We start from the raw sequence: 26,335 nt of genomic DNA on the forward strand, positions 1-26,335 counted from the left end.
CTGCTTATTCAACAGAAACTGATTTCATGACCGGTTTCTGTCAAATTAGTGGGGAGATCACTGTGCTAACATCGCATAGTTAATACAGTGACTTCCTCAAAATTTTTTTAGTTCAACCCTCTGTGTTGAATGAAAAAAAAAAAAACAACATGTATACCAGACTTAATTTCCAAAAGGACAGTCCATCCTAACAGGGAACAGCTAGAAAACTGTGCATAACTCATAATCTGCCAAGTTTAATCAACTAAGAGCTCCTTTATAGCTTTGGATTACTACTCCCCAGTTTGTCCACTATTCTCATTGCACTGACATATTTAATAACTATTTGAAAAGCTTACACACCCCACAGACAACAAGCAAATGTATAACATTGATATTTCATACAAATATTATAGTCTGTTGTTCATGAGACAAGAAACAGCCATTTGAATTGAATGCAGTTTTATTGTCAGTACATATCCTTGAAGGAAAAATAATAAAAATAAAATTTTAAATTGATCAAGAAGAAAAATATAATTTATCAATGTACAAAAAGAAAAATATATTTCAATATTTGTCCAAAAAGTAAATGCATATTTTATATATGTGGTCAGTATTATGAGATGTGGTATAAACATAGCTCATGTGATAGGCATAGTTTAGGTACTTATTCTGGCCATCTCTGAAGTCAGTTTAGTTTTTTTCGTGCACTCTACTGACTCACTGTTTTCACTGCTGTTCCAGTGAAAAGTATTTTTTACCATTGTCCGGAAGTCCTCTGACATGTAATAGTATATGAATGGATCGATACAACTGTTGAATGATGTCAAACATAATGCCACCATGTACCAGATGTACAGTTGGTTGTGACAATCCCGGTCTGTTACCACGTAATGAAAAATAAGCAAAATATTACTGGGGGTAAAGCAGAAGATGAATACGACAACCACTAGAATTATCAGTCTTATCACCTGACTGTGAGATTCCTTATTCTTTGACAAAGTGATCAAAATTGACACATAACAAAGCAAAATAACAATTAAAGGAATGGCAAATCCCACGATGAAGAGCACAAGAAAATATATAGTGTACCATTCGTAACCATCACAAATTACCCAGACTTCATGGCAGGTTGTCAAATTTGGATTGTTATATGTTTTTGACTGGGGGACAATAAGGAATATTGAGACACCAGCCATCACGACCAACCAGATTCCACTAGAGACAGATGCAAAACTTCTCCAACCACGTAGACTCCTGGCCAGAAAGGGATGGACCAGAGCAAAGTATCGATCAATGCTGATGGTCATGAGAAAGAACACAGAGCAGTACATATTCCCATAGAACACCGCAGTGACTATCCGACAAAGGGTTTCTCCAAAAATCCAGTTGTTTCCAAGGAAGTGATAAACAAATTTAAAAGGCAATGCCAACATAAACAACAAGTCTGCAGCTGCCAGGTTAATTAGTAGAAATGTAGATGGCATCTTCTTTGATCTAAAGAGAAGTACCCAGAACGCAATCCCATTAGCTGGAAGTCCCAAGAGGAATATGACTACATAGAAGGATGGCACGACAAGGACAGTGACAGGAAACTTTAGATAGTACTGAAGGTCATCATCTAATACCAGAGAACTACAATTTTTGGGGCGTAAAATTCTTGATGTTTTCCCAACTGTAGAATAAAAAAAGATCAAAATCAATGAATACTGGTGACTTTTCTTAAAGGTACACTCCAGGTAAACATAAGAAATTATTATGACAATACAAGTATGGTGCATAGGCTGTCTATGGCTTTTATTTTTCATCCATTTCGTTAAGAGCACCAGATTAAACCTTAACGTAAAACTATCTGCTTGTTACTAAACGGTTATTCTGGGAACACCTAAACCCAAGCCTGAATTTCTACATTACAGGATTTCTCAACTTTGACCATCACTCAGATTATGTCTCCTAAATATACACCCCCACCCAAGCTATCATAGGAAAATAATTACTGTGTGTCCTTGCTCCACCTTGGTTTAGTGTATCTAAACCTAAACACAATAGTTTATTATATCGCAGCATACCAGTCCTCAATTGAAGTAGCTGCACTCATTCTTTCCTTTATTTTCACTTGATGATCCTGCGCCTGTGAATAACACATTTCCTATCCCTGACTGGCTATGTTCGCTTCTCCACTATTTCTATAGAAGGAGCCATGGTTGTCACCAAGGCTGGACTTCAAATACATGTCTGCCTTTGTTTATCTCAATTACATTGCAGGGGTGGGGATATTAGTAATTTACAGAAGAAAGATAACGTTGCTTGTTTTTGCATCAGAGTACAGGAATGGACAAGGGCACTGCATTTCTAGCAAAATCAACAGAATTTTTTTTCATCTGCTGAAAATGTTATTAGCTTGAAAAATTAAAAACTTAGCATCCACCACATCTAAGGATGGGTAAGCCACAATATATTTTATTTTTATTTTTGGGTTTAGTTATCTTTTAAAGTAGAACTATAGGCAAAACATTTTTTTTCCAATTTGGATAGAGTGAGGGAGAGTTATACCCTGTCAATTTTTTTTCCTATATCTGTGTCTCATTTTGGAGATTTCCCTTCACTTCCTGTCCCATAGTCAAACAGGAAGTGAGAGGAAATCCCTGCAAATTAAGGGAATTCTTCAGGGATCCCCAGGTCACAAGAACTAGTGTCTCCATTGGAAGATTTCCCCCCTATTACTTTTCTGGGGACAACCCAAATTTTGGGACTTTCTTTACTTTGAAGGATAATGGTAAACAGGACAAATAGAGAGGGTGAATCTCCTTAATGAGGGCACAGACAGTGATATCCAATAGTACTCCTTTGTATTTGAATGCTTAAAATGTTACTAAAGGCAAATCCCCCCCCTCCCCCCAAAAAAAAAAAAAAAAAAGATTTGCCTTTAGTTATCCTTTAAGCATTCAAAGACCAAGGAGTATTACTAACAAAAGATTGCATACCTGTAGTTACTTTTTTTGGTAAACTGATCGTTTACAACTTTTTTTCTACTGTGTTTATAAAAGCCTGTTCCGTTCAACATTTGCTGAAGATGTACATGGACATTGAAAACAAAATGTTTGCATTTCCGGTATGGCACTATTGTATGGCAAATGTGCAGATGTGTCTTTTTTTTACCAATAGCACAGCACTTTCTCATAAAAATATGCCATTTTTCTTTGCCATTTTCACAGCCAAAAATCTCCCCCCCCCCCCCCCTGAAAATTTGAGCTCTATTGTGCATGCTTACCCCCTAAGCATGAATTGCCTTTGAAAGCCAAATTCTCCAAAATAAAAAATCCCCCTCCTCCCAATACAAAATTCCACCCCCTCATTGAAATCCCCAACCCTGCATAAATCTATGTCCCCCCCCATCCGCCCTCAAATCCTCTCCTTCCCCATATCCCCTCCTCCTAGCACAAAACCTCTACTCCTCAAATTTCCCCTCTGAGCGAATATGCCCCTCAGCATGCCTACTAGCATAAATCTCACCCCCAAATCCCCCCTCCTAGCACAAATCCCCCTAAATTACCCTTCCTAGCACACCCTCAATTCTGCCCCAGCACACATCCTCTCCACCAAAAATTAAACCTCCTAGAACAAACCTTACCCCCCATCACCCCCAGAATTCCCCCTCCCAGAACAAAACGTCCCTCATCTTACCTTCCAGCACAAGTTCCTCTTCCTCATTTCCAGCACAAATCCCCCCAAACTCCCCCCTTAGTACATAACCTCCCCTCAAATCACAATTCCTAACACATACTGTATCCCCCCCCCCAAAAGCTTTCCTTCCTAGCACAAATGCTCCTCTCTCAATAACCCCCCATAAAAGCCCACCTCCCAGCATAAACCTCTCCTAGCTCCTTCCCCCCACAATCTCCCCACAGCACTCACCCCCCCCCCCCCACCCAAATTTTAAATTTTTATGTTCTAGAAAAAAAAAAATCTTAACTCCCTCCTCCCACATATCACCCCCCCAAACCCCTCCTCCTACCACTAATCCACTTCTATCTCCCCCTCCTAGCACACATACTGTCCTATCCAGCACAAATATGTTACTCCACCTCCCTTCCCCCCGCAAAGTTTAATCCTCCTTCCCTCACATACAGACCTCACATACAATGCTGCTGCAGATGTCTGTGGGATGTGAAAAAGCAGCTTCCCCCAGGCCTCTCCTGAACTGTGAGGTGTCAAGAAGAGGAGGAGCCTGGGGGAACCTGCTTTTAACAATTGGCTGGCAGGGAGAGGTACAGGGGTGTGGGATAGCAGCTGCAGAGACTCACAATAGAGATGCAATGCCTATCAGATAGCGCTGGGCTCTATATCGCCTCCAGGTTCTACCTCCTGTCATTGCCACGCTTCTCGACCTGAACTGTCATATCGGACTGGGCAGGATTGGCTTACCTGGCCCCCATCTCCCAGCAAAGAATGTGGGAAGGGGGCAGGTAAACAAATCCTGCTCAGTCCGATGTGACAGTCCAGATCGAGGAGCGTGGCAATTACAGGAGGAAGAACCTGGAGGGGAGAGAAAGCCCAGCACCCAGATTGTAGCAGTAGCAATTCTTCACAGGGTGGGGATCTTCTGGTTTGCTGATCCTCGTCCCTCCTTCTTGCCTCCTGCTATATTGCTCCCGTGGTGTGCACCACATGTTGCATCTGCTAGTTTTCCTTGCTCTGGTCCCCCAGCTCTGCTGATCCTTGGCCGGTCAGGCCTTTTTTTCCTGTCCCCATTCAGCTTCTGCTATAGCATTCCCATGTTGCACATCATGTGTGTTATCCACTAGTTTCTCCGCTCCAGTACAGACCCTGCTTAACCACTTGCCTACCGGGCACATATACCCCCTTCTTTACCAGGCAAAATTTTCAGCTTTCAGCGCTGTCGCACTTTGATTAACAATTACATGGACATACAAGATTGTACCCATATGAAATTTTTATCATTTTTTTCTCACAAATAGAGCTTTCTTTTGGTGGTATTTAATCATCGCTGGGCACTTTACTTTTTGCGCTATAAACAAAAAAATTTAAAAATTTTATAATAGAAACAAAAACTTTTTTTTTCAAATTTTTTGCAAACAGGTAATTTTTCTCCTTTACTGATGTGCGTTGATGAGACAGCACTGATGGGCACTGATAGGCGGCACTGATGGGTCGGCACTGACTGGCGCCACAGTTGGGCACTGACTGGCGCCACAGCTGGGCACTGACTGGCGCCACAGCTGGGTGGCACAGGGGGGTGCACTGCTGGGTGGCACAGGGGGGTGGAACTAGTGGGTGGCACTGGGGGGCACCGATCATCAGGGCACTGATCATCAGTGCCCTGATGATCGGTGCCGATCCCTGCTCTGACAACTGCCGGTTCTCGGCAGTACTTTCCTCATACTCTGACAGCGTGAGGAAAGTGCAGCTGATAATCGTCAATTGCATTTCCTGGTGATCAGCGTGTCATTGGAAACGGCTGATCATGTGGTAAAAGGCCGCTGTGATTGGCCTTTTACCACATCACGTGATCAGCTGTGTCCATAGGACACAGCGATCACCGGGTGCGCGCCACGGGGGTGCGCAGGAGAGTGCGTTCTGGGAGGACGTCATATGAGGCCCTCCCAGAACTGGCCAGCCGCAGTGTAGCCGTCATTCGGCTATCTGTGGTTGGCAAGTAGTTAACTTCCTGCTACTCCTTGCTGCAAACCAGAATATATACACATGAGCCAGAAGTCACTGCTGATGTCTTTCTGGTTCGCTTATTAGTTTCCCAGTGCATCCTGGGTTATCTCATACCTCCAAAGCAAAGCTAACTATGAATAAAAGTCACTCAAAAGCTTCAGGTGCTGTTATCAGGCATTGTCATAGACTTTTATGGAGGCTTTGGAGGTGTTTTGAAGCTCCAAGAAAGGGACATGGGGTATACGTTTTGGAACAAACCAAACTAAACGCAACCGCGTGACCAGGACTATACAGTAACAATTTTATTTAGTGAGAGGCGCTTTGATTGACATCTCAAATGCCACATTTTGAATCAAGCGTAAAACGAAGCCCTAAAGAGATTTACCCTACCTCGCCTGTCCTGCTGAAAATGGTTTCACCAGACAGGAGGTGAGGAAAAAACTGCAACAGGGACACAGACAAAAATATATATCTGAGGTGGGTTCTAGCCTTCCCTACAAAAGAAAATAATGTTTATTTCTGTCTGTGTCGCTACTGTAGAGTTTGCTTTACTTCCTGTCTTAAATAATCAGCGGGACAGGAAGTGAGGATAAATCTGTGAGGGTGCCCCAGATAGTAGTAAAAACTAGACAGGAATTCTAATAATAATAATCAAAGTGATCTAACCTACAGCATCTAATCAGCAGTCAGCTTAATGACTTAATGACTTAATGACTGCTAAAACACGTGGACAAAACACCTAAGTGAATGATGAACAAGACACAATGGAACATTTAAGCTGGCCATATACAACTTAAATTTCATAGGAATCCTGTGAATCGGCCTAAGTTCAAGTCGTGAGTGACCCTGCCAGCATCATCTACTGTAGCACACAAACATCGATGGAGAAATCAAAGGAGCTGGGAGGAAAAAGTTGGCTGAATAACTGCTAAGTCTTATCAGATGCTTTTACATGCAGGCAGGCAGCAGGACATTCATCCATCAATACTGTTTAGCGTGGATGGGTGAATTTGAATCTATAGATTTCTCTTGTTCAGCCCATGTATGGCCAGCTTACTAAAGGAATAAGAAATTAAGGTGTCTCAATATTGTTTTGGCTATTACTAGGTTCATTGGTGGTATTTACACATATGCTACTATATAACAGAAAACGGTTCAATGGTAATTTGGTCCAGTGTGTGAACCAGTTAACATCTTTGGAGACAGGTACGATTTCCTTTTCTCCTTTGAGACATAATTGTGAGTGTCTACCCTTCTATGGATCTACAAAATGTTAAAGTGATTGTAAACCCTTTGCGTATACCAGGGGCGGACTGACAAGTCATGGGGCCCCCGGGCAATAGAGGATCATGGGGCCCCTGTGTCCTTACCCAAACTCAAAAAAGCCTATGAAAAAGGTACCAGGGGCATCTCATGGGGCCCCCTATTGACCCCGGGACCTCGGGCAGTACCCGAGTTTCCAAATGGTCAGTCTGCCCCTGGCGTATACCCAGTGAAGTGACTGGCATCAGGTGGTACATGGAAATTAAACAAATCCTTCTACATAAGTTAAGATAGATAGAAAAGATAACTGTTTATCCTTAGTCCTTTCTTCTCTACATCTGTTCAAATGCAGAATTTATTGAGCTTGACTGAGCTTTCAGAAAATATTGGTTTGAGAGCTGAAATGACACACTGCAGAGCTCAGCAAGTAGAGCTCTGAGAGCTGATTGGAAGGAAGAGACAAACCTCCCTCCACACAGCACACAGGAACAGAGTTGAGGCTGTCAATCACTGGCTGTGTGCTAGAGCTCCCTCTCCTATCACCTTTTTTCCCTTGGTGTTAGGAAAACTTGCCAGAAGTAATTCATGCTGATAGCAGAAGAATGAGGCAGCAGACAAAATGACACTTAGTGCTCCTAATTGAGAGAAGTACACACTATAGAAGGATATGATTTGTTCATATTTCATGTCTGCGGTTTACAACCACTTCAAGTGGATCATACGTAACCTTACATATGGGTGAATTAATTCTCACATACTCACCTTAATGCGTCAGCATCACACTGATGCTGCAGCTGTCCCATGTTGGCTCTAAGACTGAGAACTGAACAAGCACATGACCGCTGATCGCTCAGTTCTGGGTCTTCTCATAACGGAGACCAGTGACTGACACTACTCTCTGCTCTGCCCCTCCAGTGCTTACTGGAGTTCCAGGCTGGAGAGGAGGTGGGAACAGCTGGCTTCAGCAATCAGCAGTTAGCTGAAAGCCAGAGCCAGCTGTCCACCAGGCAGCTGGGTGGATCCCGACAATATGGTCAGAATCCTTCCAGAGCCTGGAGCGCCTCTGTGATGTCAGCTGATATCGGGCAATAGGGGATGAATGAACACACAAGTGTGCATGTTAACATGCACTTTATTAGTATCAATCTGGACAAAATTAGTATACAGTAGTCAAAGAAGTGCTGGAAGAAATTCCCATCTAAGTATCAGCATCAGTGAGCAAAGCTGGCAATGATTACTTGATAACAGTGTGATGTCAGTGGGAACTGAATGTTAAAAAACAGCAAGGCCTGAATAGTTGGATACTTTAAATCAATTCTTGACTCAGTGCAGTCCTCTTTCAGAAATTCTTTACAATATAAAAATCAGACCCTTCAAGAAATGTAAATCAAATATAGTGTAATATTGTCAACACACTCATCATAGTATAGGGCACAGCATGGCACAGTTCAGGGCACATATTTACACAGGGTCTCGAAAGATGTTAGGTAGTCAGGAAACTGGCTATTGCATTTGGAGAGACCCTACAATCTGTTTTAAAAAGTTAAAGTTTTAAAAAAAAAAGTAAAGAAAAAAAAATAAAAAGTACAAATTCTAAAAAAAAATTAAAAATTTTAAAAAACAAAAATAGTTGTAGTTTTGTTGTTGTTGTTGTTACTGTTCTACTGTTAAATTTTTACTGTTTAATTTTTAACCATTCCTGTTTTCTTTGCAGGAATGTCATTCAACTGCAGCGCCGACTTGTTTATTCTGACAGCAACAGGGTCTTGCTCTCAGAATACACATAAATAGGTGTGTGCAGTGCTGTTGGATGAGATTTTTCATCCGCAGTTAAAAAAAAGAGCATATATGCTGAAACATGGGAGCCTGGGGTGGCCAGTGGGTGGATGGCCCTTATGCTTTGGCATATATATTTTATAATATTTGTTGGCACATTTCATGTGTTTCCACCATTAGAAGTGGGTGGATGCAGGGAGGTATATTCTAATGGTGGGCATACCATACACTTTTTCTGGCAGAGATATTTCAATAAAAAATTTGTTTTATTGAGTTACTGTTACTGTTTATTGTTAACCATTGTTGTTTTCTTTGCAGGAATGTCATTCAACTGCAGCACTGACTTGTTTATTCTGACAGCAACAGGGTCTTTCTCCCAGAATATACATAAGTAGGAGTGTGCAGTGCTGTTGGATGAGATTTTTAATCCACAGTTAAAAAAAACAGCATATATGTTGAAGCATGGGGGCCTGGGTTGGCCAGTGGGTGGATGGCCCCTATGCTTCGGCATATATATTTTGTTACAATTGTTGGCACATTTCATGTGTGCCCACCATTAGAAGTGGGTGGATGCAGGGAGGTATATTCTAATGGTGGGCAAACCACACACTTTTCTGGCAGAGATGTCTTCTCTTTTTTTCATTCAGCCCACAGGCTGCATAAAAAGAAAAGAACATAGCATATACACCCAACAAGGACCAGCGACAGTACGGTACATCATCCTGCTTTCGTTTGTTTTCAGCTGGCGATGGGCTTTCATGTAAAAGCAATCCTAGTGGCTAATTAGCTGCAAGATTGCTTTTACAATCAGTGGGAGACAATGCCCCCCCTCCCCCACTGCCTTCCACGGCCTTCTTGGGCAGTCCCATGCCATCGGGGGAACCTGAGAATGCAGCCAGTGTTTCTGCCAGCTGACCATAGAGCTGATTGGAGACCGGAACGGTACCAATCATCTCTATAGTCTAAGAAATCGGAAGCTACAAGCATTTTATCACTTCAGTTTCACAGGATATAAACAGCACCATTTGTAAATTGGGAAAGCATCTGATCACACAGATCTTGGTGAGGTTAGATAATGTAAGGGCAGAGGAGATATCTAGAGTCTGATAGACCCCAGATGTCTCAAAAAAGAATACATGACAATGCCCATTGAAGTTATAAAGGATATTTGAATTCCCTGTGATAGCATGAAAAGTGCTAAAAAAAATAAATAATTAAACAGAAGGGACAGTGTACAAATAATTAAAAAATTAAAATAACAGAAAAAAAAAGTACCCCCCCCCCCCATGCTCGCGCACCTGCAACCGCAAGAGCGGACACCGTGCCAGCATGTAAACAGTAATTGCACCATACATGTTAGGTATCGCCACGAATGTCAGATCAAGGGCAGTAATTCTAGCACTAAACCTCCTCTGTAAATCTAAAATTATAGCTTGTAAAGGCTTTTAAAGTGTTGCCTATGGATATTAAAAACGTATGCAGTTTGTCACCATTGCACAGGGCATGTGCAGTTTTTTTAAAACATGTCATGTTTGGTATCTATTTACTCATAGCATAGCATTATCATTTATAAGTTACCAAATAATTGACCAATATATTGTGTTTTTGTGCATTAAAATTAAAAAAGTGTATTTTTTTCAAAACATTTGCATTTGAAAAATCACTACGCGAGTACTATGTGACATAAAAAATTGCAGCACCCACCATTTTATTCACTAGGGTGTCTGCTTTAAAAAAAATGTATAATGTTTAGGGGTTCAAAGTAATTTCCTAGAAAAAATACTGCACAATAAGTGTCAGAAAAGCCTTGGGTTAGAAGTGATGTGTGGCAAACTTCTAATGCTGGGCATAAAATGCACCCACCCCTCAAAATGACCCCTTTTTGGAAAGTAGACATCCCATGCTATTTGCTGAGAGGCATGTTGAGCCAATAGAATAAATTTTTTTACCACAAGTTTTTGGAAAATGACAAAATATTTATATTTTTTTTACACAAAATTGTCACTTAAATAGTGTTTTTCTCACACATGCCATGGGTATATGTAGAATTACTCCCCAAAAGACATTCTGCTACTTCTCCTGAGTATGGGGATACCACATGTGAAAGACTTTGACAGTCTAGCCAAGTATAGGACCCCAAAATCCAATAAGCACTTCCAGGCTTTTAAAGGGCTTTATTTCCTGATAACACTTCCTGACTACTGAAAGGATTAAATGGAATATAACTGAATCCATTTTGTATACACTAATACAAGATGCTAGTTTAATATACATATATGAGATATGTGCACACTAACAAAACTGTCTATGTCAGCTTCATGTAGAAATTAGTGTTTTTGCAAACCTTACAAAAAAGCAGATAAGGTTTACTCTCACTTCTGAAAAGTTTTAACCACAACTTGGGTGTTAGGTCAGATTATAGCCATGGTCTGGGCGATAGAGCAGATATGGTATGATAGATAAAGCAGAAGAGTGAAAATGCAAACCTCATACAAATAATTGTTGAGTTAAGGTAAAACAATGTACATGTATTTGATTGGAAGGTCTGAGGGTGTGTTTGCCTAAAGACTACAGTATAATAACCCTGATGTTATGCCAATAAAACTGAAGTGTTTGCAATCGCAACTGAGGTGATTTGAGTGCATTCACTTTCCGAGATCTCGTAGCTGTGTCCAGGTGTGACCGTTGGTATCTTGAGGGGGCCCCCAAGGAACAGGAAAAAGACCACCTACCTACTTTCAACTACCTATCACAGTTCCGGAGGCCCTGAAAGGCCAAGATAGCACCAAACCCCCCCAAATGACCCCTTTTTGGAAAGTAGACACCCCAAATAATTTGATAAGAAACATTGTGAGTATTTTGCAGATCTCGTTTGTTGCCATAAGTTTTTGGAAAGTGAAGAAAGAAAACAAAAACATATTTTTCCTTTTCTTTTTTTACATTTCGAAACCTTGTGAAATCTGTAAAATACTCACCATGCCTCTTTTTAAATTCCTTGGGGTGTCTACTTTCTAAAAAGGGGTAATTTTGGGGCATTTCGCGCTATCCTGGCATTTCAGGGCCTCCAAAACTGTTATACTTAGTTAGGAAGTGAAACCTTCAGGCTTTCAAAGTGGTAATTGGAATTCAGGCTCCTGTATGTGGCTAGGCTCCCAAAAAAATCTCACACATGTGGTATCTCCATACTCGGTAGAAGTAGCAGAATGTATTTTGGGGTGTAATTCCACATATACCCATGGCTTGTGTGAGCAATATATCATTTAAGTGACAACTTTGTGTAAAAAAAAAAAAGTTTGTCATTTCCTAAAAACCTGTGGTAAAAAAATAAATCTTCCATGGACTCAATATGCCTCTCAGCAGATAGCGTAGGGTGTCTACTTTCCGAAAAGGGGTCATTTGGGGGTGTTTGTACTGTTCTGGTATTTTAGCACCTCAAGAAATGTGATAGGCAGTCAGAAAGTAAAAGCTCTATGAATTCCATTATCTATACCAGGGGTGGGCAACTGTGGCCCTCCAGCTGTTGTAGAACTACAAGTCCCATGAGGCATTGCAAAACTGACAGTTACAAGCATGACTCCCAAAGGCAGAGGCATGATGGGACTTGTAGTTCACCAACAGCTGGAGGGCCACAGTTGCCCACCCCTGATCTATACCATAGTTTGTAGACGCTATAACTTTCACACAAACCAATCAATATACACTTATTGGGATTTTTTTTACCAAAGAACAAAAAGCACACAGGTGATCAAATACCACTGAAAGAAAGCTCTATTTGTGTGAAAAAAGGACATAAATTTCGTTTGGGTACAGCATTGCATGACCGCACAATTACCTGTTGAAATAGTGCAGCGCCAAATAGCAAAAAAAGGCCTGGTCTTTAAGGGGGGTAAATCCTTTGGAGGGCAAGTAGTTAATGGAGGACTTTTCAAAAAGTGTGTGTCTTTATTTTCCATTTATGTACACCTTACTCATTCACGTTGAAGGGTATCTGAGGGACAACTAATTTTTGAAGGGGGCTTTTAGATTCCAATAAGATCTCCTCTGGAGTTCACCCCCACAACCACTGTGCCAAGGTTTGTGGGGAAGAGGCCTTTGCCCTCATCAAGATGGGGACAAGGTGTAGTGCCAGGGGGGTCCCCTCCCCATGTTGAGGGCATGTGGCCTAGAATATATCATGAGGAGGGCTGCACAAGGGTCTGCTGTCAGTCTGGGGGAGAACACACATTTTTCTTGTTATTTGTGTAGGGTCCCCCCTTAAAATTCATACGAAACCTGAAAGGTCTAATATGGAATTGGAAGAGGATGGGTTTTTTTTTATGGCCTCCACACTGTTTTTTACTCTGTTCCCACTAGCTTCTTAATTACCATTTAGTGGTAGTAATACTGCTGTTCAATGTTTCACCTTCTGCTGCAGCTAAAGGTTCAGCTTGGTCGAACTCCCATTTAGCTTGGCCATTCAATGAACATTATGAACAAACCCTAAGCAGTAGCTCATTTCTAATAGTGGAAACAGATTGCTATGTGCCCAAGCAATTCAACTGAGCAATACAAACAGTAAGGATAACATTAGTCATAGGGTCCCCCAGCTGTAAAATGCTTAAAGCTTTATATGACTTTTGTTATCTTTTTCCTACGAACTCAAGGTTTTTCCTTTCACATGTGTAGCCAGGTGCTGGACTACAGTAACATGAAGAAGGAGACATTTCCCTCTTTACAATCATTTACTTTCACGTTCTGCTGTTGTGTTGCACTATCCCCTCCAGCCAGTAAAAGGAGAACAATAGCTAAAAAAGCCTATGGATTCCTATGCAGAATGCTGAGGATCATGAAATTTGAAGTTCAAGAAGTAAGCCATATTGTGGATCTTATTAACCCTTTACACCATGGATGTCAACCTGACGGCGCTCCAGCTGTTGCCAAACTACAAGTCCCATGAGGCATTGCAAGATTGACAGTTACAAGCATGACTCCCAAAGGCAGAGGAGTGATAAGACTTTTAGTTTCGCAACAGCTGGAGGGCCGCCAGTTTGACACCCCTGCTTTACACTAAAGTTTCCATAAAACACTGAGAGGAGTTATGGAATAGTTTTTTACAAACTGCTCTAAGAAAGTCTTCCTTTTGGGGCCAAGGAAACAGATGTGAGCACATCTGCTGCATACTGACCAGACTGCTAAGGCTAGACCAGATGAGATACCCGAGGCAGCGCATCACAGACTGCTGAATCTCTGGAGGCATTCTGTGGATTGAGGGCCCCCCTTTCTACAGTAAGAGTTCACAGCTGCACCACAGACACTGGTGAGAGCCCATTGTTCAGTATACTGTACCTATACCACACCTATACTGCATGTTGGCTTACTTAAACTGTTGTTACTAATGAACCAAAGAAGCAATGATTCTTAAAGGGCTCCTACAATAGCCAACAAAAGAACATAGAGGACTGCCCCTCCCATAAAACCATCTTGCAAGTCCCCCTTGTTCCTGTCTCCTATTTCCTTAATTTCTATGGACAGTGCACATCTAGTCAGTCAAGGCCTAGCATAGCTGCCATCAATACAGTTTCATAGTTTGGCAGTATAGATAGTGTTGAATATGCTTTGCAGGGAGAAAAACGGACACATCACTGCTGTCTGTAGAAAGTCCTGTGGTGTTTACCAACACAGGGCTCACTTTTGTTATCCACTTATCCAATCAGCAAGTCCGGTCCATAAATCATTGACTGGGACCCGCTGTTCGGTTTGTGCTGTAGCGAACAACACCACAGCCGGGGCTATACGTGATCCAGCGTTGGTTCCACTTAATAACCACTACAAAATACACAGCTCACGGATAACATTTCTACATGACTTAACCGTAGCCATCATTGCATACTCTTAGTTCACAATGGTGATCTAGCTTTTTCAGTGTGTCTGCTAGTCACAGCTACAAACTCAGGTTCTCCTCATCCTTCCTTCCTTTCCTGTTTATACCCCCTTGTTTATGTTTTGTCATATAGTTCTGCCCCATTTTCTGTTGACCTGCTAATTACCATTGAAAGTAGTTACATTTTGTTATCTCATGTGTCTTAACCACTTTACCACCGTGCTATAGTCGAAAAACGGCTACAGTACAGTTGTCCAGTTCTGGGAGCGTGTCATATGATGTCCTCCCAGAACACACCCCCAGTGGCGCGCACCAGTGCTGTCAATGATCGCTGTGTCCTACGGACACAGCTGATCACATGAATAGGTAAAAGGCCAATCACAGCGGCCTTTTACCACGTGACCAGCTGTGTCCAATGACACAGCAGATCACAAAGTAAATACAGTTATCAGGAACACTTTCCTCACGCTCTCACAGCAAGAGGAAAGTACTGCTGATAACCGGCAAATGTCACAGAGCAGATCTACCTTGATCATCAGTGCCCAGCAGTGCCACTCATCAGTGCCCAGCAGTGCCACTCACAGTGCTGCCCATCAGTACTGCCTATCAGTGCCCATCATTGCTGCATATCAGTGCAGCATCATAAGTGCCTCCTCATCAATGCCCACTAGTGCTGTCTCATCAGTGCTGCCTATCAGTGCCCAAGAGTATTACCTATCCATGCCACCTCATCAGTGCCCACCAGTGCTGCCTCATCAATGCACATCAGTGAAGGAGAAAAATTACCTGTTTGAAAAATGTTATAATAGAAACAAAGAAAAACTTTTTTTTCCATATTTTTTGCTCTTTTTTGTTTATAGTGCAAAAAAATAAAAACCCCAGTGGCAATTAAATACCACCAAAAGAAAGCTCTATTTGTGTGAAAAAAATGATAAAAATTTCATATGGGTACAATGTTGCATGACCACGCAATTGTCATTCAAAGTGCAACAGCACTGAAAGCTGAAAATTGACCTGGGCAGGAAGGGTAAAGTGCCTGGTAGGCAAGTGGTTAAAAATTGCAAGAAGGGGCTGGATGACTTCATGCCCATGGTATTTCCAGAAAACTTAAGCTATGTGTTCCAACACAAAATGTAAAGTTAGCTATAAACTAGTAGAACTATGTTCAAAATGTTTTGTTTTATGAAAATGTATCTAAATGTTAAATGGGGTAAAATCAACAAATTTCTAAAAGTGTATGTGGTTTTCATTCTGTAAACTCTACTAGCTCCAAAATCGATTTCTAAAAGCAAATAATTTTTTAACTACTTTCAAACATTTTTCAAGCCCACTAATGTATTGAGATTTTTCATACAAATTTTCTCAAAAATCTACTAGTGTATAGCATGCTTAACTCTTCTCTACCTGTTAAATAAAGCCATAATGGACAAAAAAGAATGTGGCAGGGAGAAAATGCTAACATAAAGATGGACCTGCTGGGAGCAATAAATAGTGGTGCTTAGCAAGAAGCATGGCTGTAAAGCTGGCCATACAAGGTATTATTTCTCTAGTTCAGCCTGGAAATTTGAGTCATGTTTGCAAAGCTTAAGTCAGTTTGATCCATTCAGCAGGTCTAAATGCAACTGCATTAGAAGTTTTGCATGAACCCTGACTACTCGAACGCTACATCCAATATGCAGTGTGACCACTATGCAGTGTAAACAATTACCCCAATACCAGCCGTACCTAGTAAACAATTCCCAATAGCAACAGCCACAGTACCAAAGTTAAAAAAAAGTCAGTAATTCAAACAATGCAATCAGAAATACTTTATACTTACCGGATCAAGCTACAGATGTTCAGACTATGCACTTTTGTCTGATGAGCTTTTGTCCTGATTCATGTACAGTAAACTCCTCAGAGATCACTACCAATTAATTTAGGCTGGACCTACACAGAGCGAATTTTGACCAGTTTCTGAACCAGACAAAATTCACTCAGTGGGTGGCCCCGACGGTTGCCTCCAACATGACATTCCTCTATTGAAAAATTGATGGAGGTGGATGGAAAAGTGTTGTCCAAACTATGCCTGCAGGCATTGTTCAGGTATTTGGCAAGGTGGCAGGGCGTCAAAATACAAAATCCACAGTTGGAGATTTGTCAATCCACGTTTTGTAGCATGTCTTTCCATCTATAGCTTTACACAAAAATACCTCACATTAATAGATCCCATTAATAGTTACCTTTCCCGCAGGAAGCATTGGAGATGCTAAAAAGAGTGAAGAGGATCACAGCAGTATATAAAACCCGTAAAGACATTCTGCCCTTTGCTTCAGCACGGCTCTCTACGTCTGCTCTTGCTGAAATCGTCTGTTTCAATAACAGGATACATCTATCACCAGAGCAGAAGTGTTGTAGTATGATGTATACATTACACAAAACTGAAGCTAAGAAAGCACCTCCTCTACCATCCTTTTGTGGTCAGAATGTTGCAGTGAGAGCCTGCTGTGTGTAATTAAAATATCGTCTATGTCAACAAAATTCATTGCAAAGCTGTTTCCACACAAATATTGTTTCCAGAACACTTTAAAGTGGACTTTTCAGAAACTTTACAAGTCTGCATAGATAAATTGCTCACATGTAATTTTACTGTATATACTGCATATAGCAACAGTATAGTTTTTGTACATTTTATAATAAAAAATTAAGCTCCAGTCCAGTGCCACTTTGTAGCAAGTTACAAGGTGAGAGGCCACAACAGGGGACTAATGTGTTACAGACATTTGTAAACACAGCTAGGAACTCCACTGGGCACCAAAGATTTACATGATTTTACAAAGGGAGTCCCCAGAACACTTTTTCCAGCTAGCCAGCAAAAAAAAAAAAAAAGTAACTTTATCTGCTTCAACTACACCGCTTCTGCGCTGCTTTATAGCAGAAATACTGCTACAGGGCGGCATGGGTGCACAAAATCACGTGTATATACTGCCATTCACGGCCTTGGCTGTCAATCACTGGGTCCCGGCTGGTGATTACTTACCAGCGCCCGGTGATTGCCGAGTATATCCGATGGGGGAGAGACCTGTGTATAAACACAGATCTCTCCCCTGTCAGCTCCTGCACACTGCTTTGTATGGCTTTGCATAGCAGCACACACACAGCACACAGTGAAACAGCAAACCCTTTGATTGCCCCAGATGTTAACCCCTCCCTGCCCAGTGCCATTAGTACAGTGTCAGTGCTTTTTGTTAGCACTGATCACTGTATTGTTGTCACTGGGGATATCAGTGACACCAAGTCAGTTCCACCCAGTGTCACAATGCCCACCGCAGTCCCGCTGTGAGTCACTGATCGCTGCCATTACTCGTAAGAAAAAATAAATAAATAAAAAAAATGTATGAGCCTGTGAGGTGAAGGAGATCCAGATGCCAGCTCTATGGAGGCTGCCTAATTAGACACCGCTCGACACCCCACAACCAGACCCTACCTGATCCTGATGGTCGGTGCTGTGGGTGTGCCCATGGCGTCTCTCGCTGCGCTCCTGCGCTTGACTCCCAGAGCGTTTCCGGTCCTGCTGGCCGGGGTGGTGAGAGGTGCCTGAGAGCCAGGAACAGAGCCGGGGCAGTGAGGGACACCTGCGTGGAGGTGGAGGCTGAGAGGCGGTCATGGTGAGCCCTACCTGAGGAGCAGCACAGTGGAGAGACGGACCCCAGGACCCTGGAGTGCCTGTTGGTGGAGTGTGGAGAAATGAGGAGGAAGGAGAAATCCCCAGGGAGGACTGACTTTGGAGGGATCCCAGGAGAGTTTGCTGACTCAAATCATACTTGAAAGAGCATGAGACCCTGAGACACCTGTAAGCACAGGACACTTTGGACAGATTGATTTCCCGTTGAGATCCCCCCCAGGGTGATTCTGTATACAGGGCCAAGAGACTCTGCAAAGGACAGAAGAGCACATACAGGAATGGAGCCAGTGTACCAGGTTCGGATGGTGGTAATGAGTTGGCATGGGCAACGGCAGGATTCTTACGCCATTATTGCTTTGTTTCTGTTAACAGTAAAATGTATACATGAGAGGTGGGACTGGGTGGTCAGAAGATTAAGGTGCTGGGTGATAATATTGCATATCCGCTTAAAGTTATCCAGGACTGTATATGTGACAGAACAACTAGGAGGAGGGGCTTCACATAGGTGTGATAATATTGCACGTGAGCAGTGAACAGATAACCAGCAGATAAGCTCAATCAACATGAAGAATAGATCTGTTAAGGGATGAGGTGTACAAAGCCCGCAATCGAACGCAAATATGAGTACAATTAAGAAATACATGCCAATACAGAAAAAAAGTTCAGAGATACAAGGCCCTGAGAAACAACAGGAAAGAAGCAGAAAGTATGACGGGGAACAAACTAGACTGTCATTTTTTAATGCGGGACAGAAATTTGACAAATGAATCTATAAATACTGACAATGTGATAGAGCAAAATGTGGCGGATCAACAGGGAGCTATATCTCAAATTCCTACAAAAACCGAGATGGCGGAAATGTTTGCAAAATTGGAACTTTCCATGAAAAATTAAATTGCGGCGATTCATGAGGATCTGGGATGAATGTTATCAAGAGTGAAAGAAGTAGAAGGGAAAATGGAAAGGCGCAGCAGATTATTAAATTAGAAATGCAAGTAGAAGAGATGAAAAGGGAACAGAGGAAGCTATCATATAAATTAAAGGACCAAAAGAACAGAGAGAGGAGAAGTAATTTAAGGGTTTGGGGTCTACCAGAAGATACAAGAGAAGAGGACCTGTGGGAAAAAATAAGGAGTGTGCTTAACCCTTTGATAGGAAGATCAGACACAGACCCTTTAAAAATTGAGAGAGTACATAGAATTAGACGTCCACCAGGAATTACATTAGGACTTCCAAGAGATGTGATTGTCCGCTTCCATTATTACGAGGAAAGAGAGAATATGGAAAAATATGCGTGAGACTCCCGAAATAAAACTCAGAGAAACAAATTTGCAAGTTTTTGCGGATGTAGCTTCGGAGACTCTATCCAGAAGAAGAGCGTTGAAACCGTTATTGGATCAGATGAGAAAGAAAAGAGTTTGGTATAACTGAGGGTTTCCGGCATGCCTGATCGGGTGGAAAGATGGGAAATCGGCAAGGGTGAGATTTCTAAAAGAACTAAGAGACTTTTGTGAAAAACTAGAACTGCAGAATGTGGATATTATGGGGTGGTCAGAGGTGTTTAATGAAAGAGCGGAGTTAAGAAATGAGAAATGGCAGCAAGTAAATCAAAGGAGAAGATAGCCAGAGGTGGGTTCGGGGGATGAGAGGAGGGGTGAGGAAGGGGAAGCCAATTTTTAGCATTGCCTTTTGGGCTGGGGAGTTGGGTCTCCTTCCCCATCTGGTTTTCTTGAAGAAGCCCAAGTAAGACATGTTAAAAACAGTGGGACATCTGGAGGCTTATAAGGACACAAAATGGAAAAAAAAAAAAAACACACCCATGCTGAGGGGGGTCAGGATAGGTGTGCTTGCTCAGAGCCATAGCCCAAAATAGGAATTACTAGTGGGGGATTCTCACGTCAGATTCCAGGGCAATATATAGGCCAGGGGGTTCTTAGGAGTAAGTTGGGCAAGGGATGGGGAGGGGGGGAAGTGAGGGAAGCAGTCGGGTGTGGAGAGTTTGTGGAAGGGTTGTTGTCCATGATTCAAACAGCCTACGTCTCCCTACCTGTAAATGGAAATGTAGAGGTGAAGAGGAATAGTAAATAGACATGAGTTTGATTACTTTTATGACTTATAATGTGTAAGGTCTAAATTCTCCGACCAAAAGACATAAGATACTGAGGGAAGTACACCAACATTCTATAGATGTGGTATTTTTACAAGAGACACACCTATCTTATGATTCCAGTGTCAAGTCATACTCGAGGTACTATCCAAACTGGCATTATGTGGATTCACTGGCGGTAACCGAGGCCAGGTAGGTGGGTATTCGCTTTGGCGAGTTGAAGCTCCAAGAGAAGGTAACTGAGCTTGTGGAACTTTGCAACCTTTTAAATAAAGTATCCTCAATGGCTTTTGGGCTACGCTCAGGTCTTTATCAAGCAGCATTAGGAGCTGATACAGTGAGCAAAGTGAGGAAGCTACATGTCTGCGTCAAAACACCTAACCTCTGACACTAAACTTTCATCCGAAAATTCTCGTTACATTCAATGACTTGACAAATGTTGTGTGAAAGTACTTCAAAATGTATTTATTAATTTTATTTATTGAATTTTTCTGGTACAAAAAACAACACCTAATACATAAAAAATAAGAAGGAAATACAAATCACAAGCACATCACCAATACATAAGTTCCCTTTGCAACACATTTTCCCCTTCCCCACCCTTCCTTCCACCCTCCCACCTTCCACATACCCCAGTCCACATCCTATTACTTGCGTTCTATCCTCTCTCATGATTCTCTATCCATATCTATACGCCTACATCCATTCTTTCTCTCAGGATCTCTGTAAGACTTCCTCAATGTTTTTCACCTAGAGTCCAACTAATTCCAGATATTTTTTAGATATTTAAAAATCTAACCAACTACCCCAAGTTTTCCTAAATGTATCTATTTTGCCCACCTCAATATGATATAATTCCTCCATCCTATAAATATTTTCCACTATGTTTATCCAAATCATTTATTCTTGGTGGCTCTGAGGCTTGCCAAAACTTGTCAAGCCCTTAGCCACACTGATTAAATGATATAGTACCCTAGTCTTAAACACATTTATTGAAGGCTCGAGTTTATAAAACAAACACATCCATGGATCTCTCTGTACCATAATCCCACATATTTCCTGGATAAAAATTGTATTATTCCCTGCCAATAATCCTCTATATTCGGGCAGTTCCACCATACGTGTCCCATTGTTCCCTTTTCCCCACAACCTCTCCAACACAACGGTGAAACATCTGCTTGTTGTTTATGTGCCTTACTCGGTGTAATATACCATCTCACCAGACATTCGTAATTCATTTTGACTGTACTCATTCATCACCCCATGTGTTAATTTGAATATTTTATTCCTTTGCTGTTCATTCATTTCTGTTCCAAGCTCCTGTTCCCATTTTCCCAAGAACTGAAGGGGATCGGTACTCTCCATGTCCATAAGAATCCTATAGATCCTAGAGATTATTTGTCTAGGAACTGTAGTTATGTTTACAAGTTTATCAAATGGATACAGATCCTCCTCAGTCCTCAATGGTTGTGGGAGCATTGAAACAAAGTGACTTAATTGCCACTCATCTAATGTGAAAAATAAATCATCTTTCTTCTTTAAATCTAAAAAAGTGTGCAATTTCCCTTTGTTCAATATATCCTTCAAACGTGCATTTTTATCTTTAAGCCATTTCCTAGAAATGTTATCCTTCCTTGGGGGGAACACTATTCCCCACCAGGGGAGTCATACGTGAGTTATATTTCCATACTTTTTGCTTATACAACCTATCCCAAACATTTAAAACTATCTTTGTCAGTGAGCTGATATTCACATCTAATATGCAAAATTTATGTGGTACTCACACTATCTTCCTTAACTGTGCCCTACTCAAAATCCCTTGCATATTCACCCAACCTTTCCCTTGTGCATTAAATGTCCAGTCTATTGTACGTGATAGTATCACCGCTAGATAGTATTTCTTCATATTGGGCATACCCAGGCCCTCATTCCCTTTTGCCCTACACAATACCTCATACCTAATTCTCGGTTTCTTATTTGCCCAAATAAACTTGAGTATCATCTTCTTAATTATCCTAAAAAATGATCCTGGAAGGTGTACTGGTAGCATGTGAAACTTATACAGGACTTTTGGTACTGTCACCATCTTTACGAGATTTATACGACTTATCCAAGAAGCTCCACCTTTTGACAGTCTCCTCAGCTCATCCTTTATTTCATTTATTAATGGGATATAATTCGCCTGATATAGGCCTTTTATTGAAGGAGTTACTTTTATTCTCAGGTAGCCTATTTCCTTTCCCCTCCAAGTGAATGTAAACTTTTTGAAGACTCAGCTCCTGTGGTTTTGGTAAATTGATGTTTAAAATCTCTGATTTTGCAGGACTTATTTTCAAATTTGACAGCTCACCGTACTAATTTAACAATCTCATTAAGTTAGGCAATGTTATTCTAGGATTTACAATGTAAAACAACATGTCGTCCGTGTATGCTGCCACCTTATATTTGACTTCCCCTATTTTTATTCATGATATATCTATACACTTTCTTATCCTCGCCAGGACAGGTTCCAAGGACAGCACAAATAACAAAAGGAGAGAGAGTGGACATTCTTGTCTGGTACCATTATACATTTTAAAGAAATGAAAGGAATCCATTGACCTTAACCCCCGCTGATGGACCATTGTAAAGCCCTTTTATCCACCGTAACATTTTAGGCCTTATTCCTAAGACCTCTAATGTATCAAACATAAATCCCCAATTGACCCTGTCAAAAGCCTTTTCGGCATCTATCAACAGGAATATTGTCGGCAATTTCTCTCTTTTTACCCTTTGTAAGAGGAGCAATGATCTCAGACCATTGTCCCTACCTTCTCTTCCTGGAATGAACCCTACCTGATCCAGGTGTATCCATTCCAGCATCAGCTCCTTCATTCTGATTGCCAATACCTTAGCATACAATTTGGTATCAATGTTTAATAAAGATATGACTGGCGCAGATATAGCTGGCACACTGTGTGCTGTCTTTCCCTTAAGTATATTCGTTATATGTGCCTGCAAAGACTTCACTCATTTCCAGCCCCTCACCTATTGCGTTCATAGGACCACACATTTTAGGGACAAGGAGATCTTTAAATTTTTTTAAATATCCCACAGTGTATCCATCCGGGCCAGGGCTCTTTCCTGCAGCTGTATTTTTCAGGGCCAAGGTAATTTCTTCCAGGGCAATCTCTCGAGGGCCTCTAATTTTTCTTGTGTTAATCTTGACAACTCCACTTCATTTAAGTATTTCTGCCTATTTTTCTTCTTTTCGCCTTCCATTTCTTTTTGATTTCTGGGGTTCACATCGTAAAATAATATGGTTGCATAAGTGTACAAACCCTTAAACTAATACTTTGTTGAAGCACCTTTTAATTTGATTACAGCACTTTTTGGGTATGAGTCTATCAGCATGACACATCTTGACTTGGCAATATTTTCCCACTCTTCCTTGAAAAAACACTCCAAATCTGTCAGATTGTGAGGGCATCTCCTGTACACATCCCTCTTCAGATCACCCCACAGATCTTTGATCGGATTCAGGTCTGGGCTCTGGCTGGGCCATTCCAAAACTTTGATCTTCTTCTGGTGAAAGACGAAGTTCCTCTTCATGTTCAGCTTTCTAGCAGAAGCCTGAAGGTTTTGTGCCAATATTGACTGGTATTTGGAACTGTTGATAATTCCCTCTACCTTGACAAAAAGTTCAACCATGGTTTCATCAGACCATAACACATTTTCTCACATGCTTTTGAGAGACTTCAGATGTGTTTTTGCAAAATTTAGCTGGGCTTGGATGTTTTTCTTTGGAAGAAAAGGCTTCCGTCTTGCCACTCACATGTACCACATAGCCAGTACTTGCCAGATATTCCTGCAGTTCCATTAATGTTGCTGTAGGCCTCTTGGCAACCTCCCAGACCAGTTTTCTTCTCGTCTTTTCATCAATTCTGGAGGGACATCCAGTTCTTGGTAATGTCACTGTTGCGCCATATTTTCTCCACTTGATGATGACTGTCTTCACTGTGTTCCTTGGTATATCTAATGCCTTGGAAACTCTTTTAATGACTGATACCTTTTAACATTGAGATCCCCCTGATGCTTTGGAAGTTCTTGGCGGACCATGGCTTTTGCTATAGGATGCAACTAAGAAAATGTCAGGAAAGACCTACTAGAACAGCTGAACTTCATTTGGGGTTAATCAGAGGCACTTTAAATGATGGCAGGTTTGTACTGACTAATATTTAACATGATTTTGAAAGTGATTGCTTGATTCTGAACATAGCTACATCCCCGGTTATAAATGGGTGCGCACACCTATGCAACCACATTATTTTAGGTTTTTTTTTTGTTTACTTCCCCCAAGATTTCAGTTTGTTTTTCAATTGAGCTGCACTACCAACTGTCACCATCCTCTGCACTACCAACTGTCACCATCCTCTGCACTACTGTCACCATCCACTGCCTTACCAACTGTCACTATCCTCTGCCTTACCAACTGTCACCATCCACTGCCCTGGAAACTGTCACCATCCACTGCCCTGGAAACTGTCACCATCCACTGCACTACTAAATGTCACCATGCACTGCCTTATTGTCACCATCCTCTGCACTACTGTCACCATCCACTGCCTTATTGTCACCATACACTGCACGGCTAACTTACTATTCTCTGCACTACTGCCTTACTAACTGTCACCATCCACTGCCTTAATAACTGTCATCATCCACTGCACTACTAAATGTCACCATCCACTGCACTACTAAATGCCACCATCCACTGCAATACTAAATGCCACCATCCACTGCCTTGCCAACTGCCACCATCCTCTGCACTGCTGCCTTACTAAGTGTCACCATCCACTGCCTAAATAACTGTCACCATCCACTTCTCTACTAAATGTCACCATCCACTGCACTACTAAATGTCACCATCCACTGCACTACTAAATGTCAACAGGCTCTACACTATTGTTACCATCCTTTACACTATTGTTACCATCCTCTGCACTGCCAACTGTCACTATCCTTTGTACTGCCAATTGTCACCATCCTCTGCACTACTGTCTTACTAACTGTCACCATCCACTGCACTACTAAATGTCACCATCCTCTGCACTACCAACTGTCACCATCCACTGTACTGCCTTGCTGTCACCATCCTCTGCACTACCAACTGGCACCATGTACTGCCTTGCTGTCACCATCCTTTGCACTACTGTCACCATCCACTGCCTAAATAACTGTCACCAACCTTTGCACTACTGTCACCATCCACTGCCTTACCAAGGGTCACCATCATCTGCACTACCAACTGTCACCATCTTCTGCACTACCAATTGTCACTACCCACTGCCTTAATAACTGTCAACATCTGCTGTCTTAATAACTGTCACAATCTACTTGCACCACTAAATGTCTCCATCCTCTGCACTATCAACTGCCACCATACTCTGCACTGCTGCCTTACTAACTGTCACCATCCACTGCACTACTAAATGTCACCATCCACTGCACTACTAAATGTCACCATCCACTGTCTTACTAACTGTCATCATCCTTTGCACTACTATCACCATCCTCTGCACTACTGCCTTACTAACTGCCCCTTCCACTACCTTAATATCTGTTACCATCCTACGCACTACTAAATGTCACAATCCTGTGCACTACTAAATGTCACCATCCACTGCACTACCAACTGTCACCATCCACTGCACTACCAACTGTCACCATCCACTGCACTACCAACTGTCACCATCTACTGCACTACTAACTGTCACCATCCTCTGCCCTACTGTCACCGTCCTCTGCCCTACTGACTTAATGTCACCATCCACTGCACTACTGCCTTACTGTCACCATCCACTGCTTTAATAACTGTCACCATCCACTGCACTACTAAATGTCACCATCCACTGTACTACCAACTGTCACCATCCTCTGCACTATTAACTGTCACCATCCTCTGCACTATTAACTGTCACCATCCTCTGCCCTACTGTCACCATCCTCTGCCCTACTGCCT

At 41.8% G+C, this 26,335-nt stretch overlaps 1 protein-coding gene across 1 annotated transcript; it reads right to left on the minus strand.

Annotated features, from left to right (window-relative positions):
• Window positions 1–424: 424 nt before the first annotated feature.
• On the minus strand, window positions 425–16,956 carry LOC149474316 (proteinase-activated receptor 3-like). The gene is made up of 2 exons (XM_089653607.1): window positions 16,786–16,956; window positions 425–1,654 (listed from the first exon to the last, which is right to left on the minus strand). Exons 1-2 carry the CDS (start codon window positions 16,859–16,861, stop codon window positions 639–641), a joined length of 1,092 nt encoding a protein of 363 aa, XP_089509733.1. The 5' UTR covers window positions 16,862–16,956; the 3' UTR covers window positions 425–638.
• Window positions 16,957–26,335: the final 9,379 nt, after the last annotated feature.

This window comes from Staurois parvus, unplaced genomic scaffold (assembly GCF_062004578.1).
Source record: "Staurois parvus isolate SC_StPar_1 unplaced genomic scaffold, SC_StPar_1.0 ptg000006l, whole genome shotgun sequence".
NCBI classification, from domain to species: domain Eukaryota; kingdom Metazoa; phylum Chordata; class Amphibia; order Anura; family Ranidae; genus Staurois; species Staurois parvus.

Bases quoted from the DNA above. Each gene is read 5' to 3' on its own strand.
- LOC149474316 (XM_089653607.1), bottom strand. From the start codon at position 16,861: ATGTCTTTACGGGTTTTATATACTGCTGTGATCCTCTTCACTCTTTTT. The intron at 1,655-16,785 runs GTAACTATTAAT...TTTATTCTACAG, and splicing joins CAATGCTTCCTGCGGGAAAG to TTGGGAAAACATCAAGAATT.